Source organism: Sorex fumeus, unplaced genomic scaffold (genome assembly GCF_029834395.1).
Source record: "Sorex fumeus unplaced genomic scaffold, SorFum_2.1 ptg000100l, whole genome shotgun sequence".
In the NCBI taxonomy this organism is placed as follows: Eukaryota; Metazoa; Chordata; class Mammalia; order Eulipotyphla; family Soricidae; genus Sorex; species Sorex fumeus.
Window position 1 is genome coordinate 7,288,722 of NW_026606157.1, and position 26,672 is coordinate 7,315,393.

General features: G+C 44.1%; 1 protein-coding gene across 1 annotated transcript in view; it reads left to right on the forward strand.

Moving 5' to 3' along the window:
* The window catches only part of ETNK1 (ethanolamine kinase 1), a 43,679-nt gene extending 17,368 nt beyond the window's left edge, over positions 1-26,311 (forward strand). The window contains exons 3-8 of the mRNA XM_056134676.1: positions 4,016-4,156; positions 6,355-6,497; positions 15,162-15,245; positions 16,883-17,043; positions 25,529-25,602; positions 25,927-26,311. Coding sequence (XP_055990651.1) covers positions 4,016-4,156; positions 6,355-6,497; positions 15,162-15,245; positions 16,883-17,043; positions 25,529-25,602; positions 25,927-25,999 — 676 coding nt within the window. The 3' untranslated portion in view covers positions 26,000-26,311. The remainder of the gene's footprint in view (positions 1-4,015; positions 4,157-6,354; positions 6,498-15,161; positions 15,246-16,882; positions 17,044-25,528; positions 25,603-25,926) is intronic.
* The last annotated feature ends 361 nt before the right edge of the window (positions 26,312-26,672 follow it).

Sequence of the window (26,672 nt, forward strand, 5' to 3'; positions counted from 1 at the left end):
CAGGGGACAGACAAGCATGCTTTCTGAGTGGGCTGCCCGTCACCCACCTGCCAGTATCGCGTGGCCCTCAGAGGGTGTCGCCTGTCTCAGATGACCCCCGGGCAGAAGCGTCACCATGCCTGATCTGTTACAGAATGTACAATGATTTCCCTTTCTCTCCCCCTCCACGTTATTCATATACCACGGTTTACAAAGTTGTTCCTGATGATTGTTCCAGGCACTCAGTATTCCATTGCCAATCCCACCACCGCTGTTCCGGTCCCTAAACCATGTCCCCCCCCCCCCCGGCCCGTCAAAGCCTGACGTACATAGTGGGCCCACAGTCATTTAATTGGTGTTACTTTTGGCCAGTGGAATGATCAAAGTACACTTCTGTAAAAGAAAACCTGTGAAAATTGTTGTATCTTACCGTGGGGGCACTTAAGTCCTAGTCTGAGGTTTACTAAGCTGTTGTTGCAAGTCGAGCCTTCTAATAGTTTTTGTTAGTTGAGCCTGGTTGGCTTCTGCCTTACATCCCCATCTGATTGGGTGTGCTCCTACTGGGATATTAGTTTTGTAGAGTTGGGAGATGTCGCTTCGGAAGATTCAGAGTCTTTACCAGGGCGGTGAGCTTCCATGGTGATGGTTGGTGGCAGAAGGTGGGTTTGGCTGTGACTTCCGGACCTACAGAGGCGGAGGGAGATCACCTTACCTCCACTCAGAGAAGGCCCAGAGTTTTCAGCCAAAAAACCTGGTGTAGCTCCAAGTCTCAGCCTTGGGCATCTCTGTGGCGCTCGGTGGGGAGGCGGTGGCGCCCAGCCGTGGTGTGGTGGCAGCTGTCAGGGTATGAGCGTGGCTGCTGGGGCCAGCCCGCCTCCCTCCCCAGGCCCCAGTGGACCCCAGACTTTTTTGTGGCGAGTTGATCTCTTTGGAGATTTAATAGATCGAGCTCCTTTTTTCCTAAGGTGGATGAATGTTCGTACATGCATAAACCGTGTTTTGTGTTTCGGCCAGAGGTGGACATTCGGGGCCTGTTCGTGTCCCTGTGCCGGGTTCCTGGTGTGCCGAGACCGTTGCGGGCTGGTGCTTCCTGTGCTTCCGTTTCACGGCTGGCTGGCTTGGCCAAAGTCCATCGCTTTTCTCCTTTCCCTTTTCTTTTCCTGTTTGATTTCAGTTAATCCCAGTTCAGAGTGCGTTTTCTTCTTCCGGGTGTTCAGCCAGACCCAGTGGAATTGCAGGGTCCTGCGACGATTCCATTCCGCAGTTCTGGGCGGGAGCTGCCGTGATGTTTTGTTTTCCCTGGTGGGCGTATTCCTGCTGCGGCTCTCTCGGACCCTGCATGACGCATGTTTAGAAGGAGACTTGCTTCCCTTTGGAATGTTTTGCTCGTTGCTTTGTCGTCTGTGTTCAGTCAGTACTTCTGGGGTATCAAGTAGGAGTGGTGTGGACGGGAAGTTAATTTCCAGATTCATTGTTTCTGAATGTGACATGCAGGCAATCGTCATCAAGTGTCAGTTTTGGGGTGGTTGACACACAGCAGTGCCCAGGGGGCACTATAAGCTCAGGGGGACCCCCCCAACCCCCCACCGGCAGTGCTTCAGGGATCGTGTGTGGTGTTGGGATTGGAACCGGATTGGCAGGATATCAGGCCACTGCCTTAACTTGTACTATCTCTCCCATCCTCAGACTAATGAGTAATTCGATTTTTGTTTGACCTTCATGGGCATGTGGTAACAAATTGGAAGGAGCACTTAAATGTCGGTGAAGAGCCAGTAGTTTTGTTTCTCTTTTAAGAAAATGGCCTCAGATGCGTGTAGCAGTGATTTGCTTAGATTCAGACTGCAACTACTGTGCGGAGTCCAGGTGGGAACGGGCCTCCTCCTGTGACGTTCGCCGTGGAAGAGGCTTGCTGTGCGTGGTGCCTTCCGCTCGGCTCCAGTTCGCTAGCTCCCTGCCGGGAAGTGTCGGGGGCTCCTCCCTGCTCACGGCCCGCAGTGCCTGTGATCCTGTAGCAGCCTGCTGTGGTCCCCTCACATTTCACTCTGTCTGGGAGCACGCTTCCCCGCGAGCACCTGGAGATGGGGTCGTCTCAGACTTCACTTTGTATTTTGTAAATCAGAGTGTCATGCATCTTGGGGGTGAGGCTGTCTTAAGGGCATCATTGTTTATTTCTTTCCTGAGTCACTTCTCATTTGTTTATTAAACAGAGGAAGGACTCTGTGTGCTTTTGACAGATTGCCCCTTGAGTTTTATGTCGTACACTTAGTACCTTTCTTCAAGTCTTCCCTCTCCTCAGAGTTTTAAAAATAGTTGGTACAGGTGGCTGGAGCTATAGCACAGCAGGTAGGGCATTTGCGACCGACCCGGGTTCGATTTCCAGCATCCCATATGGTCCCCCAAGCATTGCCAGGAGTAATTCCTGAGTGCAGAGCCAGGAGTAAACTCTGAGCATCGCAGGGGGTGACCCAAAGACAAAAAAAAAAAAAAAGACGTTCTTACAGGGTTAAAATCTGTCACACAGAAATTTACATATATGTGTGTACTCATGTTTGTATAGAATGTATGCCCCTTATGTGTATGTGCATTTGCATAAGAAAGGAGTTTCTTATGATTTTGTGACACCCGATTTTCTTTCATGAAGTTTTCATGGTGCTTAAAGTACCATATGTTCATTTGAACTGCGGGTAAGGCGTTTGCCTTGCACGCATCTGACTCAGCCGAACCGGGTTCAATTCCTCCGCCCCTCTCGGAGAGTCCGGCAAGCTACCGAGAGTATCTCACCCGCACGGCAGAGCCTGGCAAGCTACCCGTGACGTACTCAATATGCCAAGCACAGTAACAACAAAGTCTCCAATGGAGACGTTGCTGGGCACGCTCGAGCCTGATGAACAACAGGAGGACAGTGCGACAGTGCTACTTATCTAAAAGATTGACATAAAAATAGATTTCTTGGGGCTAGAGTTTAGTGGGTAGGGTGCTCGCCTTAGATGCCAACTCCAGTTCCATCCCTGTACCTCAGGGCTCCCATGAGCACCTTCAGGAGGAAGGCATGTGCACAGCTGGGTTCAGCCCCTGCTAAAAACCAAAACCACAACCAAGAAATGCTTCTTTTTCTATTTCTGTAGACATGAATATGTGGTCTTGGAGAAGACATCCTTACCATATTTTCCTGTTCAGCTGTTGCAGATTTCATGGCAGTGGTTTTTGCAAAATATATGGGGTACAACCATGATATGAAAAGTAAAAAATTGTGCCAATTGCATGTAAAGTCATTTATTGCCAAACTGTGGTAATATGACGAAAGGCAGTTTTTGGAGTAAGAAAAAAAAGTGGTGTGATGATTACAAGGCAAAGTACTATCTGTTGGAGGTCCTAAAACTGTTCTTTGGAGAACATAATGTTCGGTCGGTAGCATTCGGAAAGCCACCAGTTAGAAGTTGTGTAGGTTGTCAGTTACTCTTTAGTCTTCATTAAGTGATATTTCTGACTAGTTCTTTCCTTAGCATTTGCTGTGCTGGGCTTTACGTAATTACAGATAGAAAGGGCACAGGTGCGAGTAGATGCAACTTGGAAGGTGCGTTCTGTTGTTGCAGTGAGACGGCAAGTCAGAAAATGCTAATATTCGGAGAACCCGTTTGTAACACTTACAGAAATGAGCTCAGAAACCTTTTCTCCTCTCAGTTACTTTTCAACCTTGCAGCTTTCAGTTCTTTGATCAGCGGCTCGAAGTGATGAAAAAGACAGTGCAGTTGCCGTGTACCTTTGGTGCCTAATGTCAGGTCTTGAGACTGTACTCCTGCGTCGGACAGCTGCTCCCAGATCATTGTGCAGTGAGAACCCTTCTTGTGCTTGCCCTGATGCTTTCAGTACGGTTGCTTTTCTTGTGAGAGTTGACTTGCCCAAGTTGTTTTGAGACTTCTCTAGGGTAAACATGAAATTGTGTTATTAAGTGCATAATAGGTCATTTAGTTTTACCAATGCGTATATATGAACTTTTAATGTTTCATGCATTTTATGTTGTTTTGTTTTTAAACAGGCTAATAGCACGTCAGCTTGCTAAAATCCACGCTATCCACGCACACAATGGTTGGATCCCCAAATCTAATCTGTGGCTGAAAATGGGAAAATATTTCTCTCTCATTCCCACAGGATTTACAGATGAAGCCATTAATAAAAGGTAGGGTTGCTTTTTCACTTGCTTTGTTACTGTTTGGGGCCACGCCTCGCTGTTCTGAGGGCTTATTCCTGGCTCTGTAAATTTAGGGCTCACTCCTGGAGTAGCTCGGGGGAGCGTGCTTGGTGCTGGGGATCAAACCTGGGCCTTTGCATGGGGGTGGCTCCTGGCAGTGCTTGGGGGAATCACGGGGTGCTGGGGACCGGGCTTGGGCTTCTCACACGTGGTGCGTGTGCACCCGCTCTTGGAGCTATCTTCTGAGGAATCCTGGAGGTGAGTGATGCTTTGGAAAAGTGGAGATGCAATGTCATTAACAAAAAAACAAACAAAAATACGGCAAAAATACCATTTCCAGTATCCAACCCCGAATATACACAGATCCCCCACGGACCACAAAAACAAATTATTAAAAGTATTTTTATACATCCTGTCCTTTATTATGATTGTAATGATCATGTAATCCCTTTTTTGAATCCTGTTCTGCTCAGTGTGTGTGTGAGTGCATGTATGTGTGTGTGTGTGTGTGTGTGTGTGTGTTGAGGCTCAAACCCAGGGCCCCACACTCGCAGAGCAAGCACTCTTCTTCCCCTGTGACACTTCCTGCGTCCCTCGGCAATGTGCTTTCAGAGTGGGGTCTCGAATAGTCGCACCATTTGGAAAAGAGCTCGAAGGGTTGTGTTTGCTGCAAACCATCTGTAGCGGATGGAACACCTGAGTATGCGGATCCATTGAAGTATCGTAATCGGGAGTATTGCAGGTGCAGAAGTAAGGGGTGACTTGAAAGATTGAGAGCAAGAGTGAAAACCCAGCCCAGAGTATCGGGGAGATGAGGAAGCAGACAGCAGTGCTGTGCGGCTGGCGGTGCCCCATCTGTCCCTCGCAGCTGATTTCTGTCATTTTTTTGAAAAAAACTAATTGTTTCTTACTTAAACTTTTAAGATTTTTATTCCGCTGGCTAGTGACCTGGGAAGATGGTGTGAAGGGATGCCGTCTTGAGGTGCTAGAAACCAAGCCCAAGGCAGGGTCTGTAGGACCCCGGAGGGAGGTCGAGGGCCGCTAGGGGGATGGTTCCTGGGGCTGGGGGCTGTGGTGCCAGCCTCGCCGAGAGCTGCGTCCCTGCGTGCAGAGCCTGGCCGTGCCGCTCTGTGGTCCGGGTTTCTTGCAGGCCCTTCCTAGCACCTTGCTTATGATTATGAACTGTGCTTAAGAAGCAGCCGGCATGCGAGGTGGAGACCATGGCCCCCCCCAGGACCCCAGGACAGCCTCGTTAAGTTTCCAGCTAGTATTGATGCTTTTCTCTACGTGCTGCCTTGTGGAACCATACTCTGGTTTTCACCTGGGCGGCTGCCGCTGTCCCAGATGCGCCCAGCAGCTCTCAAGTGGTGGGTGGCAGGCAGGGTGGACCGAATCCCGGGCGGCCCCGCCCCAACCCTCCTTGGCTGCTCAGCCTAGCTTCTCTCTGCCCCGCGGCCAGCTTAGGCCTTGTGAAATCGGCTTAGTCCAGAGAGGACACAGGCGTGTGGGATGCAGGCCCCTGCGAGCCACACCCCCCCGAAGCTCTTTGAAGATTGGAGAAGGTAGTGTCGTATCATGCCACATTTTCTTAGCACGCGTTGAATGATGACGCATAACGGGAGCTAACTGATCAGTGGACAATATCTCTTGACTTTGAAATGTCAACCTAGCTGATTCAGACTACATTCACCTGGTATAAGCTTAAAATAGATTAGTTCTTTAAATGGATCGTGTTTGTTTGACCATGAATCGCCTCCCCTAAAAAGTCCAGCAGATCTTCTTTTCATCATGTCCTTTACGTCCTGGTTTCCCTGTCTGTCGCGTGAGATTATTAAGAAATTAGCATCGCACAGTGCTTATCGGTGTGAGCGTCAGCAATCTGTGACTTTCCCCTCCAGTTTTATAGGACACAGTAAAGCATTTTCCCACTCTTTATTTAACTTCTGTTTGTTTCCTTGTCATTCGCTTTTTGTTGTAAAGATTCTTACGCCATTTTTTCAATAACTGATCTGTTGTTTTAATCCAAGAGTGTGATTTAATGGGATGACATACTATAAAAATAGATTTTTACAGCTTAATCAATGGCTGAATAAATAGTACTCCTACATTAAAAAAATAGACTTTATTCTTTAATCAAACTTGAGAAAGTGTCCTTAATAAGCTGTAACTTTCTTTACAACCGAAAGGTTCCTAAGTGACATACCAAGCTCTCAGATTCTTCAGGAGGAGATGACTTGGATGAAAGAGTATCTTTCCAAACTGGGCTCACCTGTTGTGCTTTGCCATAATGATCTGTTGTGTAAGAATATAATCTACAATGGGAAACAAGGTAGGTGTTTGACTTTATTAATGAGCTAAGTTCATTCCTATTATGTTTTTAGTGGTCCTTTGATCTTTGCATCGATGAAAATAATTGAAAGGCATGGAATAAAAACATGAATAAAACCTGTAAGGATCTTTTGGGTTATGAAGCTATGGTAACTGTGCTGAACTTTGAATACACATGTCTTTAGATTTGTAGACGACGTTAGAGACCTTTTTTGGGGGGATCTTGATAAGACATTAAAAAATAGTAAGAAGGAGATTTTAACAGTGAATTTAGCTCCGAAATGCATTTGGTAATTCATCATTTGAAAATGTGCCTGCTTAGTAGGGGAGTTGGTGAGAAGCCAACTGACGATTCACTGCTTCCTAAGTAAAGCTGTTTTCTCTGGAGTGGGAAGTGGAAGAGCCCTGGGAATAAACTTCTCTCCAGTTTCCTATTTCCTGACTGTTATGCGAGTTGCTAGAGATGTGGATGCTAAGGGGAGAGTCTCTGCTGGAGCAGTGTCATTGTGTTCCTGAAATGGATCTCTGCTGAAGCAGTAATGAAGGAGCTGTGGGAAATACTGTTTTTAACACTTGAGGTAGACAGTGATATCTTTTCTTGAAAATTTTTTGTGATTATATCTTGCTGTGTTCACGTTTAAGGAACACTTGTTTGTATTATTGAAATAAAGTGGTTTGAGGTTTGGTTGCTAATGATAGGGGTCCTTCAAGACTGAATTGATACTGAAAAGTAAAATTTTGGTTGAAGGATTAGTATTTAGTCCAAAAAAATGTATTTAAAATGGAAGCTATTGTGTTTTATAGGAAACCAGTTTTGAAGAGTGAGTCTAGTCAGAATATTATTGCTGTTTTGAAGATGCTTTTAGTTTCCTAAAATTGTGGTTAAATGGTCATAGTTATAATTATATTAAGTCTCTGTTTATGACCGTTCTTCTTAAGTCAGATACAAAGGTTAATATTTGTAACTGACTTTAACTTGAAAAAAGCCAACCAAAGAACACTGTCAAGGATAGCAAAGAATGAATCACAGATTTTCAAAAATATGTTTAAATTATTTTGACATTTGATACTTTTAATGTTCAGTAGACTTAAAAAAATATACGGAGCTAACACTTTGGGTGTAGTGATTTTCTTAACTTCAGTTGTATTTATACTTGACGATGTCCTTTAGTTTATTACTGTTTATCATATGTAATTGTCACAATATATGTGTTCTTTATTACAGTGCTGGTAACCAAATCTCAATGCCATTTCTGAATGAGTTCTAGTTATGCATTATAGCGATGTCAGTAGTTTTTAAGTTCAGTTCAAGATCATTAACACGGTTTAAAATGATGGAATTTCAAGGGAGGGGCCTCATCTTACGTTTGAAGTGGACACTCAGCTTTATTTTTAACTGCAAGTTAATCAGAGAAAGTCATTTATTTCCTTTAAAATATATTTTAACTTTTCATACATTTATTTTATAAGTTTATTTTGCATATTCATTTCATGGTGCAAACTTGTTTATAAAACTAAAAGACAAGGGACCAAAAAAATCAGATTACTTTGTCTTAAGTTGAAGTACATTTAATATTTTTTCATTTAATCAATTGCATATCTAAACTCAGTGATACAAAAATTTCTCATTTTCTTAAATAAAGTTTTTGTTTTCTTTGACTTTAGGAATTCAAGACTGTCATAATGTTTATTTTCTGAGTTAGCTAAATCATATTTTTATTGTTTTATAGTGCTCTTTAGGGAGACTAGTTTTGGACCCTGTGGCCATCTTTGAAAAAACAAAAATCTTTTTCTGGTGCCAGGGATCAAACCTAGACCCTCAGACAGTGACGCCAGGGGCTCCAGCACTGAGCCGCACCCAGCCCAGCCCAGCGACGCTTGTGTGATTGGTTCATACGTGAGCATTAAGAAGTGCGGTTTGAATGCTATTCAGGTTTACTCCAAAATTAATGAAAGTGTTACAGGAAACTTTGTTTCGAAGTGATTGAACTATTATTCATGAAAATATGTTTATCTTCAGCTATAAGGAGAAGATACCTTAACTCTGAACTTAAATTTTAAGGTTATTTTTAAGTCAACTTTAATGCATGAGACTGGTATTTTGGGAAAACTCAAGTAATGCATTTGAGAAATAGATTAACATTAGCATTTTACTTACGCCAACATTTTCAAGAAGTAGCATTAAAATTAGAAATGACGTGCTGCAAAGTTCTTAAGTGGTTGACCTGTTAAAACGAGAAACAGCCAAATTGAGTCTTGAGGTTAAAACATTTTATGCTTAAGTTTTATAAAATATTTATAAAAATGTTTGATCTGTTACCACTCTTCAGTTCAGTCTTAGGGTTTGATCACATGTGTGAGATGTAAATAGTATATATGTATCCATATATATATATATATAATAAGATGAAAACCTAGGGGTTGGTATTGATAACAAGCTCACTCACTCTCTGTAGTATGTTTCCCAGACCTTGATTTCTCAGAAGCACAAAGTTCATTTACATTTTATGAACTTGGTTGAATGATTTTGAATCATTTTGATGTCTCTGCATAAAATCCTTAACCATAGAAAAGTAGATTTTGTATATTTTGACTAGATTAAAAATATCTAAGTAACTAATTAGAGCATGTGTATTAAAGCCTAGTTACAGCCAACAGAAGTCAGAAAGGACAGATTCTGGATTAAATTCCTGCTTAATCATGTGGAAGTAAGTGGTGTTAGATAAGGCATGTATCTCTATTAAGTCTTTATATTTGATTCGTGGTTATCTGCACCAGAACCACTTTGGAAAAATGAAATTTTCTGGGCCCAGATATACATTGAAGAGCAGCTACACAAGAATGACTGTAGATGTGCCCAGGGATCTGCACGTTTGACGTATTTCCTAGTATCAGTCAATGGCTTCGATAGACTAGAGCTTTACTTGGCTTTATTTGTCACTTAGAGGTACTGTCCTCTGTGCAGACGATTCTGAATAAGAATTTGCTGATACATACCAAGTATACTGGGCTAGGGATTGAGCAGTGTATAGCACACCCCTTATCAGGAAAGGGGTTGGCCAGTTTTTCTATAAGGGGGTGGACAGTTGTTTTTTTAGGCTTTCACATTGTTGTCTTTATTGCAGTACTCACCTCTGCATCGCACGAACATAGCCATGCACTTATAAAGATGTGTGGCTCTGTTCCAGTAAAAAAATTGGGCTGTCGTTTCGTAAATAAAAAAAGAATTTGGCCCGAGCTTACACAGTTTGCCAGACCCCGTGCTACATTTCTCGGTGGCATTTTACAAACTGTACCGACTTGAAAAATGTTAAAAATGTTTGCTCTGAGACAGATGAACCGAGTCCTGTAACTAGGACAATTATGGCTCAGAGGTATGATGGGACAGTTGAGTTCGTTTTCAAGTGCCTCATTCATATTGTCTTACCTCTGACTTGGGTGAAATGTAGTGAAAATGTGTGTGAGTGTGTGTGTGTTTGTGTGTGTGTGTGTGCGCATGTGCGCGCGTGTGCTCATTATGTCCATGCTCACGAGGGCTCTGAGAACCCTACGGTTCTAGGCATTTTCACCTGCCAATGTTACAGGAACTGGTAGGCATCACAGGAAGAACACGGCCTCTACCTGTTCTCACCGTGTCAGTTGACAGGACTCAGGAATTTGGGAGAAGAGTGAGCTTCCTTTCTGCAGTTGATGGTAGCTGTCAAGAGTTTTGAACAGTTAGTCAGTGCCAGGAATTAGGTGGTTGGTAAACTGCGGCCATGCCTTGCCTTCAGTGAGATGACTTCTTTCCAGGTAAGACAAGAATGCTTAATGATATGATGATACAATGTTACTACGTAAGGAAACCAGAGCAGTGGTCTTTGTGCCAGAGCTGTTAGAGAAGACTTTTCAGTCATCTTTTAAGCATATTAATAATTCTTTTTACGATCGTATCACGTAGAACAAATTGTGATACTACTTATTGGCTGATTTCAGATCTCATTTTAATTTCCACTAATCCATTAACTGCTGACACGCGAGGTAATTACTAGAGCTTTTTGTGCATTGTCTCATTTGATGCTGTCAGAAGGTTTATTAGTGGCTGTTTCTCTTCTCTATTCATAAAATCTCTTAAAGCTCTGGTGTACAGCATTACATTAGAAAAATGACAATCAATATTATTTCTCTGTCAGCAAATGGTCAGATGTTGATTTACAGCTATTAAAGAATATAAATGAATGGAAGTTAAAAAAAAGCTTTTTCTGGGGATTGCAGAGAATGCACTCGGCTTTTCTTTAACGTGATATAAATGAAAAGGGGCCGGCCACTGTCCTTAGTCACTCGATTGTCTCTGAGACTCATGCATTCTGTTATTATTCATGAAAAGGCATTTTTGTGATGGTCAATAATATTTTAATGACTGAAGAATTTTCTTAACTTTTGAAAAACCTTCTAGAGTCACTGTAAATTGATGTTGTATTTTCCAGGATGGGGCTTTTATGAAGGATAATGTTATCCTGGTTTTAATTTGTGCTGGGGATCACTAGTTACCATAAAAGAAATAATCCCTAAATCAGCTGAACATTTAAATGCATCATCAAGTCCTGAACTATTAAATGGGTTTATTTGATAATAGTATTTTGGTGTTACTTTTTCCTTGTTCGTACACTGAGAGCCACTGTATGTGCTGTAGGCTTGAATCGGAGTGTCGGAAGTGCCAGCCCCCTAGTCTTTCGTTTCACTCCCCTCCCCACTTAAAGGTGGACCGTCCTCCAGTCTTAGTCTCAGCGGAGCCACTGAACTCTCCCGGCAAGGGGTGGGGATGGCTCGGCCGCAGTTGCACTATGTGGGTGCCTGGCGCAGGAGAGAGGGAGCCCCGACCCGGGGAGCCAGAGGCCCTGCAGGGGAGTCCCTTAAGCTCCAGCTAGCCTCAGACGGACGCTGTGAGAGCCTCACGGACTGTTAGACACCAAGTGAGGGCCCCGGGGCGTCTCCCAGACGAGAGCCCCCACTTCGGAGAGCGTTTTCTCGTGCCTGTAATTATGCTGCTTTTTCTCTTGTTTTCCTGCCTCCTTTACCGAGGACTGCAGAGCAAGCAGACTGACGTACACGTTCCTCATTTTGTGATCATATATATAAAGTACAAATATAAAGCTTATTTTGCTTCATATTTTTATCCCTCTTATCACAGAACAGAGGAATCCGAACAAACGGTCAGGCAGATTATAAAGACTTAGTGACTGAGCTTTTTTGTTCTGCAACTTCCCCATGTGGGAGACTGTTTTTTAGCTGTTCTGGGATTTGAGTGGACTGACTTAGGTTAGTATATGAATTTTGTCACCGTAAAGATATATAAGACAAGAAGAATTAGCTTTTGAAAGACATAGTCTAACGGATCACATGCGTGTTCTAAGCTAGTCAGTGTGTTCATACACAAAGAGAAACTCTCAAGGCCATTTTCCCGAGTTCTTAGTGTGGGAGGCATCCTGCTTTTCAGAAGCCAAGGAGCCATTGAGAATCTGGAAAAATGAGCAACCCCTCCTTAGACAATGCACATACACATACATTTTTGTACAAAATTGTATGGGGTCAGTCTTTTCCTTCTATTTTGAAGTTCTAACTAGAAACTCACGTCTGAAATGATCATGCCATCTAAATTCGACATACGATAGTTACGCCATAGCAATCATCGCGTGTGAATGGTATGTGGTTTTTCTTCCAAGTAATTGGACATGCTAGAAATCAGAAGTTAAATTTGTAAAAGAAAAAAAAATGTGCAGTGTACCTTGTGTGGCTTAGAAAGCACGTCGAGTAATTTGATTTTTCTGGCCCCCGAGGTCAGGTTGACCGAAGGCCTCTTTGATTCCACCTGATTGCAGAAGATTAAATCTAAGGTTGAGTTCCACTTGGTTTGCGTAGTTTGAGAAAAGCAAGTTAATGCAGACTTAAATTTTTTTTTTTCCTTTGAAGCTTCTTTGTGTCTTGTAAAATGTGAGTTTGCCCAATTCTCTTCGTCTGCCACAGATTAGGTATGCCATTGTAGCCGCCCGGGCGGCTCACCGTGCTTCTTAAACGCCCTGGCGGGAGCTTTCTCCACCACTTGTTCACTTGCACGGAGCCTGGTAACAGCCTCATCTGTATCTTGTTAGCTTCATTTCCTTATTCTTAAATTGCATTATTTGTAAGCAACCTAGCATTTAAAGATAAAGCCTAGCTGTAATGAATTAATGCTACTACAGAAAAGTCGTTGCTAAAGTTTCCGTACTGAAACCGATTATAACTTTCGTTAGAATGATTTATGCTTTGTTTAAATCATATTTACTGTGCAAGCAGGCATCTTTCTCCTGCCATGTTAACTGTATTTGCCAAATTCTAAAGATAATTTCGAAAATTGAAAATGGAAACTTTTTTCCCCCTTTTTTTAATGTGCCAAAAAGTTAAGCTTCGGGACTGGGCTGTGTATTTTTATTGGCATGTAACAGTCATGAGCTCTACAAGGATTTGTGTTTAAAGCGCTATAGCAGTCAACAGCTACAGTTTAAAAAGTAGTACCCGACAGGGCTTTGGCTGGCTCAGCTGCACAACTTCTCAGTGAACGTTGGGGCCTGGTTTCTCGCAGGCGGCACGACTGCCGGCCACTGTGTTCCGTCTCTCCCCTCTCCGCAGTATGTTCAGAGACTCTTCATCTTCTTCAACTCTCGTTTTTTTTTTCTCTCCTGAAAGTAATACCTATAGAATTTTAAAAGGTAGCAACATAAGAGGAAAAGGTCACTTGTCTATCACCTGTTTGTAATGAAATCACTTGGGTGAAGCATTTTGTTTAGATTTTATTTTCATCTCCCCCCCCCCCCCCCGCTCCGGTGCACTGTGTCCCCCCCACCCCCCCTCCCCATCCCCCAAAGGCCACTTAATTCTGATCACTGCCTTTGTTATAGAGCATATATATACGAATATATAATTCCTCTGTTTGTTAAACAGTTTTTGAAAAAAAATTTTTTTTTTTAATGACTGCAAATTGATCATTCTAGTTGGTCTTTGTGCTTTCTTTTCCAAGGAAAATAGGAACACATTTTGGATGTCTGATTTCCCGTTCCGTTTAATGGTGATTTGGCTAACGCAGATTTTGTTTCCCTGTTCTGCATTTTAGTAAAGTCATTTGGCAATCTTGATAGATTTTCTATGGATAGGTTTTGTGACTTCAAGGATATAATATTATGGCTTCATTGCAGTCAGCATTTTTTTTTAAAAAAACCTTTTATTTTGTCAATATGCATATATTGATAACTGGGTTTTGGTCCTTTCTCATTTTATTCTAGACTTATATATTGAATGCAATTGCTTTTTTTTTTTCTTTTGCTTGTATGTAAAACGTGCATGCCACGAGCTTTTTTTCTCCCCCCTTTTTGGTGTGAGTTTGAATATGGTCAACTACATCACCAAATTAAACATACTAATATCTATCGAGACATCAAAACTCCAAAGTTCTGTGATTTGGGAAATGCCAGTGGGAGTGGACCAGGTCTCTGTTTCATGTCAGTTTGTTTATGAGACAGTGGGGTCAGTCCCATGCTGTGAATTTGCTCAGCAGAAGCCCAGGGAAGTTCCTTTCCAGCCCTCGGTCCATGTGTCCGTTGAAACTCCCTGCCCCTGTAAGTCTTTCGATCACAGTCTGTTATTGCCGGTGTAGACAGTGACCCACTTTCATAGAGATACATCATTTTTTAACACCTGTCTGTCTGTCTCTGTCTCTGTCTCTGTCAACGTTGTCTGTTTTCTCTCTTTTGAAACATAAGGCCCTGTATTTTTGGTAAGCCAAATTCTCTTTACTAATGGTTTTCAACTTTTAAATACTAGGAACTGACACCAGTTCGCAGACTGGTAGTTGAAAACTGCTCCTCTAATATTCAGTACCCAGAAAGACAGGTTCCTGAGCAGAAGTGTGTCTTTTGGACAGAAAATCTTTGGAGAATCATAATAAAATATGCATATATATTTGACATTAACTTAATACAGGAATCTCTAGCTGATAGAAACAAATTTCAAATTGAAAAATGCTTAAAGCATCCATACTTTTGTTCTCTTTTGCTTGTTGTTCTTTTTAAAACAACATTGATCTAATGCTGCTCAAGTATGGTATTGGAAAATTCAGTGATGCAACCTTCTTGGGATATACGCAAGTTTGGTTGGCGACTAACCTCCTGAGTTAGGGAGATAGACTCTTCAACTAGTATTAAAGTACTCATTCAGCATTCATACTTGATTTCCATGTGTACAATAGCTTGTCAGATTACTGTTGTAGTATTACAGATTAATTTTTGGTTAAAGTTGCTTAGATTACTAACAATTTCCAAAGACGATTTTCCTTTCTAATTAGATTTGAATTTTTAAGTAACTGATGCCCCCATGTGGTGAAAGATATATTTTGCTTTCTTTCTGACTGTTCATTTGCCTTCTCTTACCGATAGTGGACATAAGTGTTCACCAAATAGCTGTTGACCTTGTAATTTGAATTTTGTAAAGCTCATTGCCATAAAATTCACAGCCTTACCCTGTATTGTCTCAGAAGTGCATGTAACCAAGCACGTACAGTGAGACAAAATATTGGAAGCTCTTTAATTACAAATAGCATAGGGATTTTCTGATCTTATGTATGATTTCTTATGTATTGGTTTTGTGTCTCACACAGGTGATGTACAGTTTATTGATTATGAGTATTCTGGATACAACTACCTGGCATATGATATTGGAAATCATTTCAATGAATTTGCAGGTAAAAGTACAGTTAACTAATTGAGTAGCATATAGAACTTTGAGATTCTAGTAAAAATTTTTAAAAAATCTTCCTTTCCAGATTTTATGGGAGCAAGGATAATATTTCTGTGGTTTTGATATTTTTTAATCATTGGACATGATCTTCCTTTCCAATAAGAACTTTGGTTTTTAGGACCTGATAGAGTACAAGCTACTTCATCAGTGTGTTTCGGCCTGCAGCCGTCATCACCCACTTTCCAGAGGGAGAAGGGAGCGCCCCAGGGTCGTAGTAAAATTCAGAACTAAGATTTGAAGCTGACTTGAGGGCTCGGTGGTAGGATTTGAAAGCTGGCTTTGCAAACAAAACTGTATTTTAAAAAATCATAAAAGTCTTTACTTATTTCCATGCTACATTTTGCTTCTGGATTAATGTTGGGTTTAACTTGAGAATCTCCTTCCTCCCTGACTCATGAGTAAGTGAAAAGGTGGCCCGCTCTACTCCTGAACATGAGTCTTGTTTTGTTTTACTTGTCAGGTATAAAGGTTTGCATGGTTTTTGGTTTTGATTTTTGGTCACGCCGTGCGATGCTCGAGGCGGTTTCTGGCTCTGTGCTCAGGAGTGAGCCCTGGTTGAGCTCAGGGACCACATGCAGTGCCAGGATGGATCCGACCTTGCTGCATGCAAGGCAAGCGCCTGTACTTTCTTTTTTATTTATTTATTCATTTATTTTTTTAATGTAAGAATTAAAATGCTTTTATGACTGTTTAGCAACATGAAATGCCTTAAAATAGAAGGTTAGGAAATTCCTTGGATAGTTTATAATACCAGGTTGAAATTTTATATTGAATTTGTATGCATTCTTACATTCATGCGGTTTAATATACTTTAATTGGGTTAGGGGAATGACAGTTTCAAGGCAGATATTCCTCGTTTGCAGGATACAACGTTCATGCCTGAGACTAGAGGGTTGCCAGACCAGTATAGTGGGTATGGGCAACTTAGGAAGAACCTTGAGTACTAGGCAAAGTGACATGAACTTTGTCTTCTTTGGTATTGTTCAAACAGCATCACTAAATCAAATTCATAGGGTGATTATTTTAAAGCGGTGAATGGAAAAGAAAGAAAATAGCAGTGTTGGAAGGTGTAGCTGGGGTTAACATGATGAAACGATGTCAGGTGGGATATGTGAAGTTTCAGGTTGGAATATACTTTCATTAGTAGTTAGCCGAGTCATAAGAAGTGTCCTGAGGGCTGGAGCACTAGTACGGTGGACAGATCGTTTTGCTTTGCATGCCGCAGACCCAGGTTCAGTCTCCGGCATCCAAGATGGCCCCCTGAGCACTGTCAGCGGTAACCCCTGAGCATTGCTGGGTGTGACCCAAAAAACCCCCAAAATTTTTTTTTTCTTTTTTATAATGTTAATCTGTGTAAGAACGTCTGAGGATTTGGGACTTTTGATGCAGACAGTTCAGACTCGACTTTGAGGAAAAATTTGAGGCCAAGAGAAGAGAATTGATTGATCGGGGTTATCACAGTGCTTTGAATTGCAGTCTAGGCAGAGGTGGAAACCCTCTTTGCATGAAATTAATTTGAGGCTCATTGGAGCATTCAGAGGAAACGTGTTTCTCATCTTCGTCGTCCCTTTCCCTCCGCAGGTGTCAGTGAGGTGGACTACGGCCTCTACCCGGGCCGGGAGCTGCAGCTGCAGTGGCTGCGCGCCTACCTCGAGGCCTACAACGGGTACAAGGGCTTCGGGTCGGAGGTCAGCGACAGGGAGGTGGAGGTGCTCTTCATCCACGTCAACCGGTTCGCGTTGGTAAGCTGGGCGTCAACTGTGTCAAGACTTTAAAAAAAAATTTTTTTTTTTTTTTTTTTTTTTTTTTTTTTTTTTTTTTTGCTTTTTGGGTCACACCCGGCAATGCACAGAGGTCACTTCTGGCTCTGCACCCAGGAATTACTCCTGGCGGTGCTCATGTGGGATGCTGGGAATCGAACCCGGGTTCGCCACATGCAAGGCAAATGCCCTCCCCACTGTGCTGTTGCTCCTGTCCTGACTTTGAAAATTTTTATTGCTCTATAAAGTAGTCTCTTATTTTGAGTGCCGTGAAATTTAGTTCAAAACAATGAAGAGTGTCATTTTATGCAATTTCCTCAACTGAATGCCGAGGTAGGCAAAGCTTTTCTTTCATTTGCTGCCGTATCCCCTGACCCAAAGAACAACCAGGGCCCTGGCCACCGCCTGGGAGGCATTGAGGGATTCCTGGGCTAACGAAGGGTTTCTACTTGGAGTCAAGGTGTGAAGCTGATTTCTTTTTCTTTTTCTTCCTTTCCTTTTTTTTTTAATTTTATTATTGCCTCTCACTTTATATTATGAAAAATCACTGACAAGGACAGATTTATGGGAAATGAAGATTTCCACAGTATTTAATTTACGTCTCTTAATGTTAACATGATTGCAGTAGTTCGTAAGAACGGTAATCATACCAAGTAGAATTGTTTCCATGATTTGACCGACAGTCTCGTCTTGTTGCCCTTCTTCGGGTAGTTCTTTTCAGAGTTGGTATTTCGGTCCTTTCAAATGAGTTTTCAGGTTATCTTTATCCTAAAGCCATTTTAAAAATGTGTCTCCCCCCACCTCTCTTTGTTGCTCCTTCATTTGAGCTGCTGTTGTGATGATGTGATGTGAGGGTGGGAAGGAGGCTCCTGGCTCGGGGCTTGCTGGGGTCCCCCGTCAGTTCCTGGCCAGGGTGCTCAGGAGGCTGCAGTTGTTGTCACGCTTGGGTCACACTTCCTGGCCTGGATCCTCCCTTGGTGCTGGCCTGGGGTCACTGGTGTCCTGGCTGTGGTGCCCCTGGAGTCGCTTGGTGCCAGGGGTCACAGACGTGAGTCCTGGCGATGACAGGCGGTGCTCTGGGGACCACGTTCGACGTACGTGGGAGCTCTTGGCCTCGTCCTTGTGGCCTCACCCTTGGAGGCGGGTGTCTGCTCCGCTCCCGAGAGGCCTCTCGGGGAGAAGGACATCTGTGCTGCGAAAGGAGTTTTCTTCCTGCAAAGGCGTTAGACGGCGGCGTTGGATGCTAGGTCAGAGTCATTCCAGCTGCATTTTTCGTGCAGTTGTCATTCTGTAAGGCCGTCATGGGAGATATTTGTAACGTGATCATTACAGATGGACCTTATTATTACAGATGGACTGTTGTCACAGCTCTCAGAGGAGGCTTGCGCTGGGGCCCTTCAGAACGTCCCTCTCGAGGGTGTGCTGAAGTGCAACTTGCCCTGCTGTTCTGACCTCTCTTTCGAGTGGAACTGTTGTGGAATCCGTGGCCTGCTCTCCGCTGTGTCCTGTTACTGCAGTGTGGTCTGTCAGTCGGGGACCGGGTTTCTTTCCCCACAGGTCGATTCATTATAGAGCTTCAGAATCAACTGAAAACGTAGGATTTAGCCATTTTCTGTAGTAACACGAGGAATACACTGAGACCCTGTGTATTTTTCCATGTGCCCATTTAAAGAAATCAGATGGTTGCCAATTGGGTAAGTTTCGATGTAATGTTGGCATAGGTTTTAAAAGCGCAGACAACACTCCCAGTAGCTACTTCAGAGAGGTGACTTGGAGTTCCCTTGGAAACCTCTGGATGGGTATAAGGTGGCTGTATCCACCCGAGTCTGGGCTTTTGTTTTGGGGAGACGCTTGGTTACCGTTTCAATTTCCGCTGTAGTGATTATTTGTGCAGGTATTCTGAGTTACCTTGTTCAGCCCTGGGAGGTTACAGGATTCTAGAAATTTATCCATTCCTTCTAGATTCTCTTGTTTCATGGCATAAAGATTCTTCATCTCTGATAATCCTTTGAATTCCTGGGGTGTCTGCTGTGATGTCCCCGCTTTCATTTCTGATCCAGTTTATTAGGGTTCTCTCTCAGTTTCTTTGTGAGTCTTGCTAGTGGTTTATTGACCTTGTTTATGTTTTCCAGAGGACCAGCTCTTGGTTTTAGTGATATTTTTTATTTTCAAAACCAATTCCAGTTCATCAGTTTCTGCTCTATTATTTTCTTCTCCTGCCTTCGCTGGGCTCCTTTCGTGGATCACTTTTCAGTTTCTTAAGTTGCACACATGTGCAGTCAAGTTACTTCTGTGGCCCCTTTCTTCCTGTCGAACGCTTCCGTAGCTATGAACTTTCCACTTCATCCCACCTTTGCTGTTTCGCACGAGTTCTGGTAGGGAGCGTCCTAATTCTCACTTGTTACCGTATCCTCTTCGATTTCCTCTCTGACCTACTGATTATTCAGTAATGAATCACTTAATTTCCAGGTGTTTGAGTTGTTTCTGTACTTCTGTTTGTGATTAGCCTCTAGTTTGACTGCATCATGGTCTGAGAGGGGAGTTGATGGGATTTCTGTGTGTTTGACTTTGTGGAGGTGTGTTTGGCATCCCAGCATGTTGACTCTTGGAGAATGGCCCGTGTACATTCTGATTGGAGAAGAACGTGTATTCAGCTTTTGGGGGATGAAAAGCCTCGCTTTGTATATCTGCTAAGCCCCTGTCTTCCATTTCTTCCTTTAAAAGCAAGTATTTCCTTCCTGAACTTTCGTCTCGTGGATCTGTCGAGAGGTGAGAGGGTGGTGTTGGAATCTCCAGCTACTGTTGTGTTGCTCTCCAAGGCTTCTTCCAGGTCTGTTAGTTGTTTTAAGTAATTTGCTGATCTCTCTTCAGGTGCCTATACATTTATGGCTGTGAGTTCTTCCTGATGTGCATGCCCCTCGGTCATTCAGAAATAACTTCCGCTGTCTCATAACCTTTTCAGCTGAAATCTGTGTTGTCAGAAACTAGTATGGCCACCACTGCCTTTTTTTAAGGCGGTTGTTTGCTTGAAGTATTGTTTTCCAGCCTTATTTTTAAAACCAATTCCATGGCCAGGGATGCTCCATGCTCATGTTTGGGTCCATGTTTGCACTGACTGCTCAGATGTGTTTGTTGCAGGCAGCACAAGTTGAGTTCAGTTTTCTAATCCACCCTGCTGCTCTGTGTCTTAATTGGTGCATTTAGCCTGGTGACATCGACGAGATTATTGTCATGGAGTTTTGTGCCAACTTTCTGCAGGAATTTGGCGTGTTTGTGGGACATAGCTTGTCTTAAAGAATCCCCTTTAATCTTGTAAAGATAGTTTTTTTTTCTTTTTTGCTTTTTTGGGTCACACCCGGTGATACACAGGGGTTACTCTTGGCTCTGCACTCAGGAGTTACTCCTGGCAGTGCTCAGGGGACCCTATGGGATGCTGGGAATCGAACCCGGGTTGGCCACGTGCAAGGCAAACGCCCTACCCCCTGTACTATTGCTTCAGCTCTTGTAAAGATAGTTTTGAGCCTGAAGTTTCTGAGGTTTTTTCTCTGTGAAGCTGCATATTGTTCCTTTAAGTCTGAATGAGAGTCTGACTGGGTAAAGTATTCTTGGTGAGATATTCATTTCCTTCGGTGTTTTCATTATATCCCACCGCTGTCTTTGGGCCCAGGGGATTTTGTCTGAGAAGTCTGTGGCAAATCTTCAGGACGCTCCTTTGCCTGTAATTTCCTTCTTTGATCTGCCTGCCCGCAGTGTCTCCTCTCTCTCTGGTTTTCGTCATTCCGATTAGGATGCGTCTTGGAGTATCATTATTTGGGTCTCTTTTGGCTGGTTCCCTTTGAGCCTCCTGGATCTGGGTGCATGCTTTCTCCAGCTGTGGGCTCCTCTCAGAAATGATGCCTTTGACTGTTACCTCTTTGTCAGAGTTGCCTTCCCGCACCTCTGGGACCCGAGTCCCAGGGTTCTTAGGTTGTTCCTTTGGATTCTCTTAAAGCGAAGTACTCTAATTTCATGGGGAATTTCCAGACAACAGTTTGAGGATTTATTTTAGTTATTTATTCATCAATAAAGCTTTGAGTTTTTCTTTGCAGCTGGGTTGGTTAGCCTGGAAATGAAAAATGCCCTTTGAATGGTCTTATCCAAATCAGAGCAGTATCATATAGGCGAGCCATAGGAGAATCACGGAATGCTATTTTATTTATACTTACATACACGGCAGAGCCTGGCAAGCTCCCCGTGACGTATTCGATGTGCCAAACACAGTAACAACAAAGTCTCCAATGGAGACGTTACTGGGCCCGCTCGAGCAAATCGACGAACAACGGGAGGGCCTTTACTTTACTTTACCCTCTTTGCAGTAATGTCAGAAGACAAATGGGCTATTTGCTACATTTCCATTTGATCCTCTTAAGAGTCTAGCGTTATGTACGGTTTTTTCATTTTCACCTTACAAAGGTGTTGCCCACCAAAACGAAATTTCTGCAAAATTTTTATGAGTACACCTACGGTAGAGTCATTTAGTTAGTAACCTGAGAAATAGAGTTGCCAACACTGCGGGAAAGAGTGGGAAGGACTGCTTTGCATAGCTTCTGATGTCTCTGTGCCCAGACAGAACCAGCTTAATGGGGTTGTGATAGTGTCACAGTGAATGTGCTGCTTGCTGGGCAGGGGTGCTCAGCTCTCAGGCGGGCCCTGGGCCACTCCCAGGCTGTCTCTGCCCGGAAGGGTTGGTGCTGGGGCTCGGGGTGTGGAACCCCTCAGGCCCTGAGGCGCTGGGGGTCACCAGTGCCTCCCTGTGCTGCCTGGGCTCAGCCGGCGGCGGCGACACGGTGGTACTGGGCGCTAGCCGGCTCCCGCAGCCTCGAGCTCTGCCCTGGCCTCTTCACGGGGAATTAAAAAATTTTTTTTTTCCATTTATTTTTACAAAACTGTTTGTGATTGGATTCAGTCATCCAGTATTCCAACCCCCATCCCTCCACCAGTGTACGTTTGCCAGCACCAGGGGCCCCAGGTTCCCTCTCATCACCCCCCAGCCCCTGCCTCCCTCTGTGGCAGACACTTTTCTTCTCTCTCTCTCTCTCTCTCTCTCTCTCTCCCCCCCCCCCTCCCTCTCTCTCCTCCTCTCTTTCTCCTCTTTCTCCTCTCTCTCTCTGCCTGCCTCCCTCCCTCCCTCTCCCCTCCCTCTCTGCTTTTGGGCATTGTGGTTTGCAATATTGATACGAAAAGGTTATCCAGAATATTCCTCTACCTACTTTCAACCCTCAGATCTTGTCCAGAGTGATCATCCCCAGCTGTTATTGTCACAGCAGTCTCTTGTCTATCTTATCCTCAGCCCCCCACTCAGTTGTGGTTAATTCCAACCATTGACCAGTTCTCCTAACCCCTGCTCTCCCTGGCCATGGATATTCTCCCCCATATATGTATGTGTGTATATATATATATGTATATGTATATGTATATGTATATGTATATGTATATATATACACACACACACACATTTTTTTTAAAATGCCACAAGTAGCTACTGAGAGTATCTTGCCCACACGGCAAAGCCTGGCAAACTCCCCGTGACGTCTTCGATGTGCCAAACACAGTAACAACAAAGTCTCACAGTGGAGACGTTACTGGGCCCGCTGGAGCACACCGATGAACATCGGGAGGACAGTGCTGCCACAAGCGAATGTAGTCATTCTCTCTCCCTTTCCCTCATCACGGTGTTTTTGTAGTGCTCAAATTATGTCAGGGATCCTTCAGCAGTTAGTTTCTATGGCTCTTCTCCCCACCCCCAGCTTAAAACATATTTGTGTGTGTGTGTGGGGGGAGTCGGTTCGAGTTCTGAGGCTCGACCCAGAGCTCAGATAAGCCAGGCCTGCGTTCTGCCCCTGAACTGGCGACGTCCCTGGCTCCTGAAAAAAGGGGTTTTGGGAAAACCCCCACTAGTTTCTGTTCACATAGGTTAACTATACATATTTGCCACACTAGGAATTAAGATAGATTCAAAGTAATTTACAGTTTAAATAGCTTAATATTTAAAATAACAAGCATGTCACAAATGCCATTAAAACATTCATATAAAACACGAGTGTAAAGAAAGGTATTGTTTTAGCCTTTTGCAAATCATTGAAGTCTGGTTTACAGGAGGTTGTTTTTTTTTCCTTTTTTTTTCTTTTTGCTTTTTTGAACCACACCCAGCGATGCTCAGGGTTGCTCCTGGCTCTGTGCTCAGGAATCCCTCCTGGCAGTGCTCGGGGACCACATGCGATGCCGGGGATTGAACCTGGGTCAGGCCTGTGCGAGGCCAGCGCCCTCCGCTCTGCTCTTGCTCCGGTCCCTGGGCTTCCTTTCTGCGTCTGCATTTCTTCCGTTGCTCTGAGGTGGCCCGGGCAGCCCCCCCTGGGTTCCGAGTTCAGACGGTAACAGCGCGTCGTGGGTTCTGAGACAGATGCCGAGCGCAGGTCCCGCTAGCTCTTCTCCACCCCCAATGTTGACCCTGCAGCAGTCGCCAGCTAACCCCGAGGCGCCCGGCCCTGCCTCCTCCGGCCTCACGACTCCCCAGTTTATTTTGGAGAACGGGGTCGGCGGCTCAGAAGCCGTACCAGGGCTGGGGCCTTGGGAGCAAGTGTCCCCAGCTCTTCCCGCCAGGGGAGGAGCCCCATCTCAGAAGCTGGTGAGTGGGGGCCTTTCCCACCGGCCTGGTCCTGGGTCATCGGGAGACACGCCTTTCCCTTGCTTGAGTCCCAGCCTGCTGTCGGACACGTCGCCGGCAGGCCAGACCCCGTGACAGAGCTTATTCCCTTTGCTCTGGTGCTGGCTGGATTCCAGGAGCCCGGGTGTAAGACCCAGGAACCGTTTCTTCCTGGAGATCATCACATCATTTGGGCAGTCTCCGGATGGTGAGGCGGTGGCCGGAGGGGACTCAGGGCCGCACTTGGGGTGTGCCTCTCGGGTTGGACCTTCGGGGCCCGCTCGTCTCTGGTTTGCTTCGCAGAAACCAGCCTGGGGCGTGTGACTGCTGTTGCGGCTTTGTCTTGTGCTGCCTGGTCTCTCCCGCCCTGTGTTCCGTGTGAGGTGTTACGGGGCACCAGCTTCCCCGGGGCTGGTCTCTCACTGGCACTGTCCGGAGCTTGGCGGGGTGGGGAGTCGTAGTAGCTCCTGAGCACCTTGCGCCCGCCCTGGCCCCCAGGCCAGTATGGAGCCCGAGACCCGGGCACGGGTGGAAGTGTGCCTCCACTCCCCCAGTGGCCCCGAGCCATCCACGGGGTCGCCTGAGCTGCCGGGCTCTGAGGCAAGGGAGGATTCGGCCTCGGGTGCTGTCTGCTTTAGCTGCTAGGTCAAGGGCTTGGGTTTCAGGGTCATAGCTGGCAGTGTCCTGGGCTCACTGGAAGCAGCACTGGTGCCTCAGAAGGGCGCCCGGCTCCCTCTGGCTCACCCAGTGTGGGGGAGGAGGGAAGGAGGGAGGAGGTGGGGGTGGCATGGTCCTTGGGCTCTCTCTGGGCTCTCGGGGCTGTGCTGGCCCTTTGGCCTCTACTTGGCTTGTAGGGTTGGTTACTTGGTTTATTTGTTTCGTTCTGTTTGTTTGTTTTCAAGTACGTGGAGCACCGCCGTGGAGTACGGTGGAGTACGTTTTCAACTTCTGGCAGTGCATGTTCCCCTGGGTACTACCAGGCTGATCCCTGAGCACTGCCACATCTGGCCCAAGGCACCCCCCCCCCCCCAACCCCTACCCCCAAAATAAAAGACACAGACACACACACACACACACACACACACACACACACACACATTTCTTTTAAAAGTCCAAGTCCACTTTTCACTGCAGCAGTCTCGGTTGTGCAGAGTAGGTCAGGAAAGATGGTTTGCAGATGTTTGTCACTCCTAGAACTGTGATCATGACTCTAATTAATGTGTTTGAGGTGGGATCTTCTTTCTTCTAATTTTGGACTGAAAAAGGTGAGAATGGCCCTGCTGGTCTCAGGGACTCGGAGCATTTCCCTGGGCCGAGGTTGCCTTGTTCATTTCTGTTTGCATTCATAACGAACTTTGGATTCCTTGCAGGGAAACCTGCATCAGTCCTGCCCAACTCTGCCCAGGTGGGGTCCGATCAGGCTTAGGGTGTTCAGGGCTTGCATTCAGGGATCACTCCTGGTGGTTCCGAGGGACCGTATGGGATGGTGGGGAGCAAATCCCCGGGCAGACATGCCCTACCTGTGGTGCTGGGTCTCAAGAATTGGAGTTTTTTTTTAAAAAAAATGTTATTTATTGGGCTGGAACGAAGGTACAGCAAAATAGCTGATTACTTGCATGCAACTTCAGTTTCATTTGCGTCTTAGGTATTTTATATAAAAAAGTGTCAAGAAACATTGTGGAATTGTTGTAAAAAGGAAAATTTAGCCGTTTGATAATTTGTTTTACAAAGAAATGCATTTTCATGCCTCTTGATTGGTTTTTTTTGTTTTTTCTTCTTTTTTAGGCTTCTCATTTCTTTTGGGGATTGTGGGCTTTGATTCAAGCCAAATACTCCACTATTGACTTTGATTTCCTTGGGTAAGGTGAATTTTACTACACACTGCGTTACTTTGTCTCTTCTTTAACAAAAATTAACATTTGGAACCCGATAGGGGATGTTAATAGCTATTATTTTCAGCCAAATATTAGAAAGGTTGCATACATTTGCTAATTGATCTGCGAGGAATTCTAAGTGTTAAATGCTCTCAGAATTAGAAAAGCGTCCAGTAGGTGGTGCAATAAACTAAAAATACATCCCTTGGAAATCTTTTAAAAACTCATTTAGAAGAGTGAGTGGAAATAAAGGGAGGATTAAGTTTTTCAGCTTCCACTAATTCTTTCATTATTCTCTTCTCTCACTAGGTATGCTATTGTTCGTTTTAACCAATACTTTAAAATGAAGCCTGAGGTTACTGCATTAAAAGTGCCTGAGTAAAGAAGAACTTTAATTATTCCCAAGTAGCAGAACAAGGCTTGTGAATTGTTTCTTAAGAAATCCAAAAAGCCAATATTTGTTAAAATTCTGTTATTTGATTTGGTTATCTTGCTTTAAGAATTATGCCTCTAAACAGCCAGTCTCTTTCAGACAGACTGAGTCATGTCAAGAAATAGACTTAACTGCTATCCATACGTGGTGGATTAGGAATTTGTTATATCTGCAGAAAGGTATAAAGATGTCAGTTGAGTCCTTTAATAATTTAATCTGTGTTATATGTGAATTATTTATTATAAATCTAACATGATTCTGTGCTGGCATCCATCTGTGTCATCTGTTGAGTATCAGCAGTGAGTGCGCCAGAGAGATTTTTTTTATTTTAATAAGATTAATTTTAGTAAATATTCTAGGCATTCAAGTGTAACCTTTATCTTGATGCATTGTAAGTGAATTATATACTCTTGAAATGCCAGGCACTGGTATAGATTACTTAGGATGTTTATAGAAAAAAATAACTGTTTAGGAGGGTGAAGTATCTTCACCGTTTTTACTAGTGCTACATCCTTTTGAATTGAATACTAGAAAGGGTTTTTTTTTTTTAGGGTTTGTACTTAGAATTAAATCTCCCTCTCTTTATCTAGTCTGGCAGAGAAATATTACTATTCACCATATA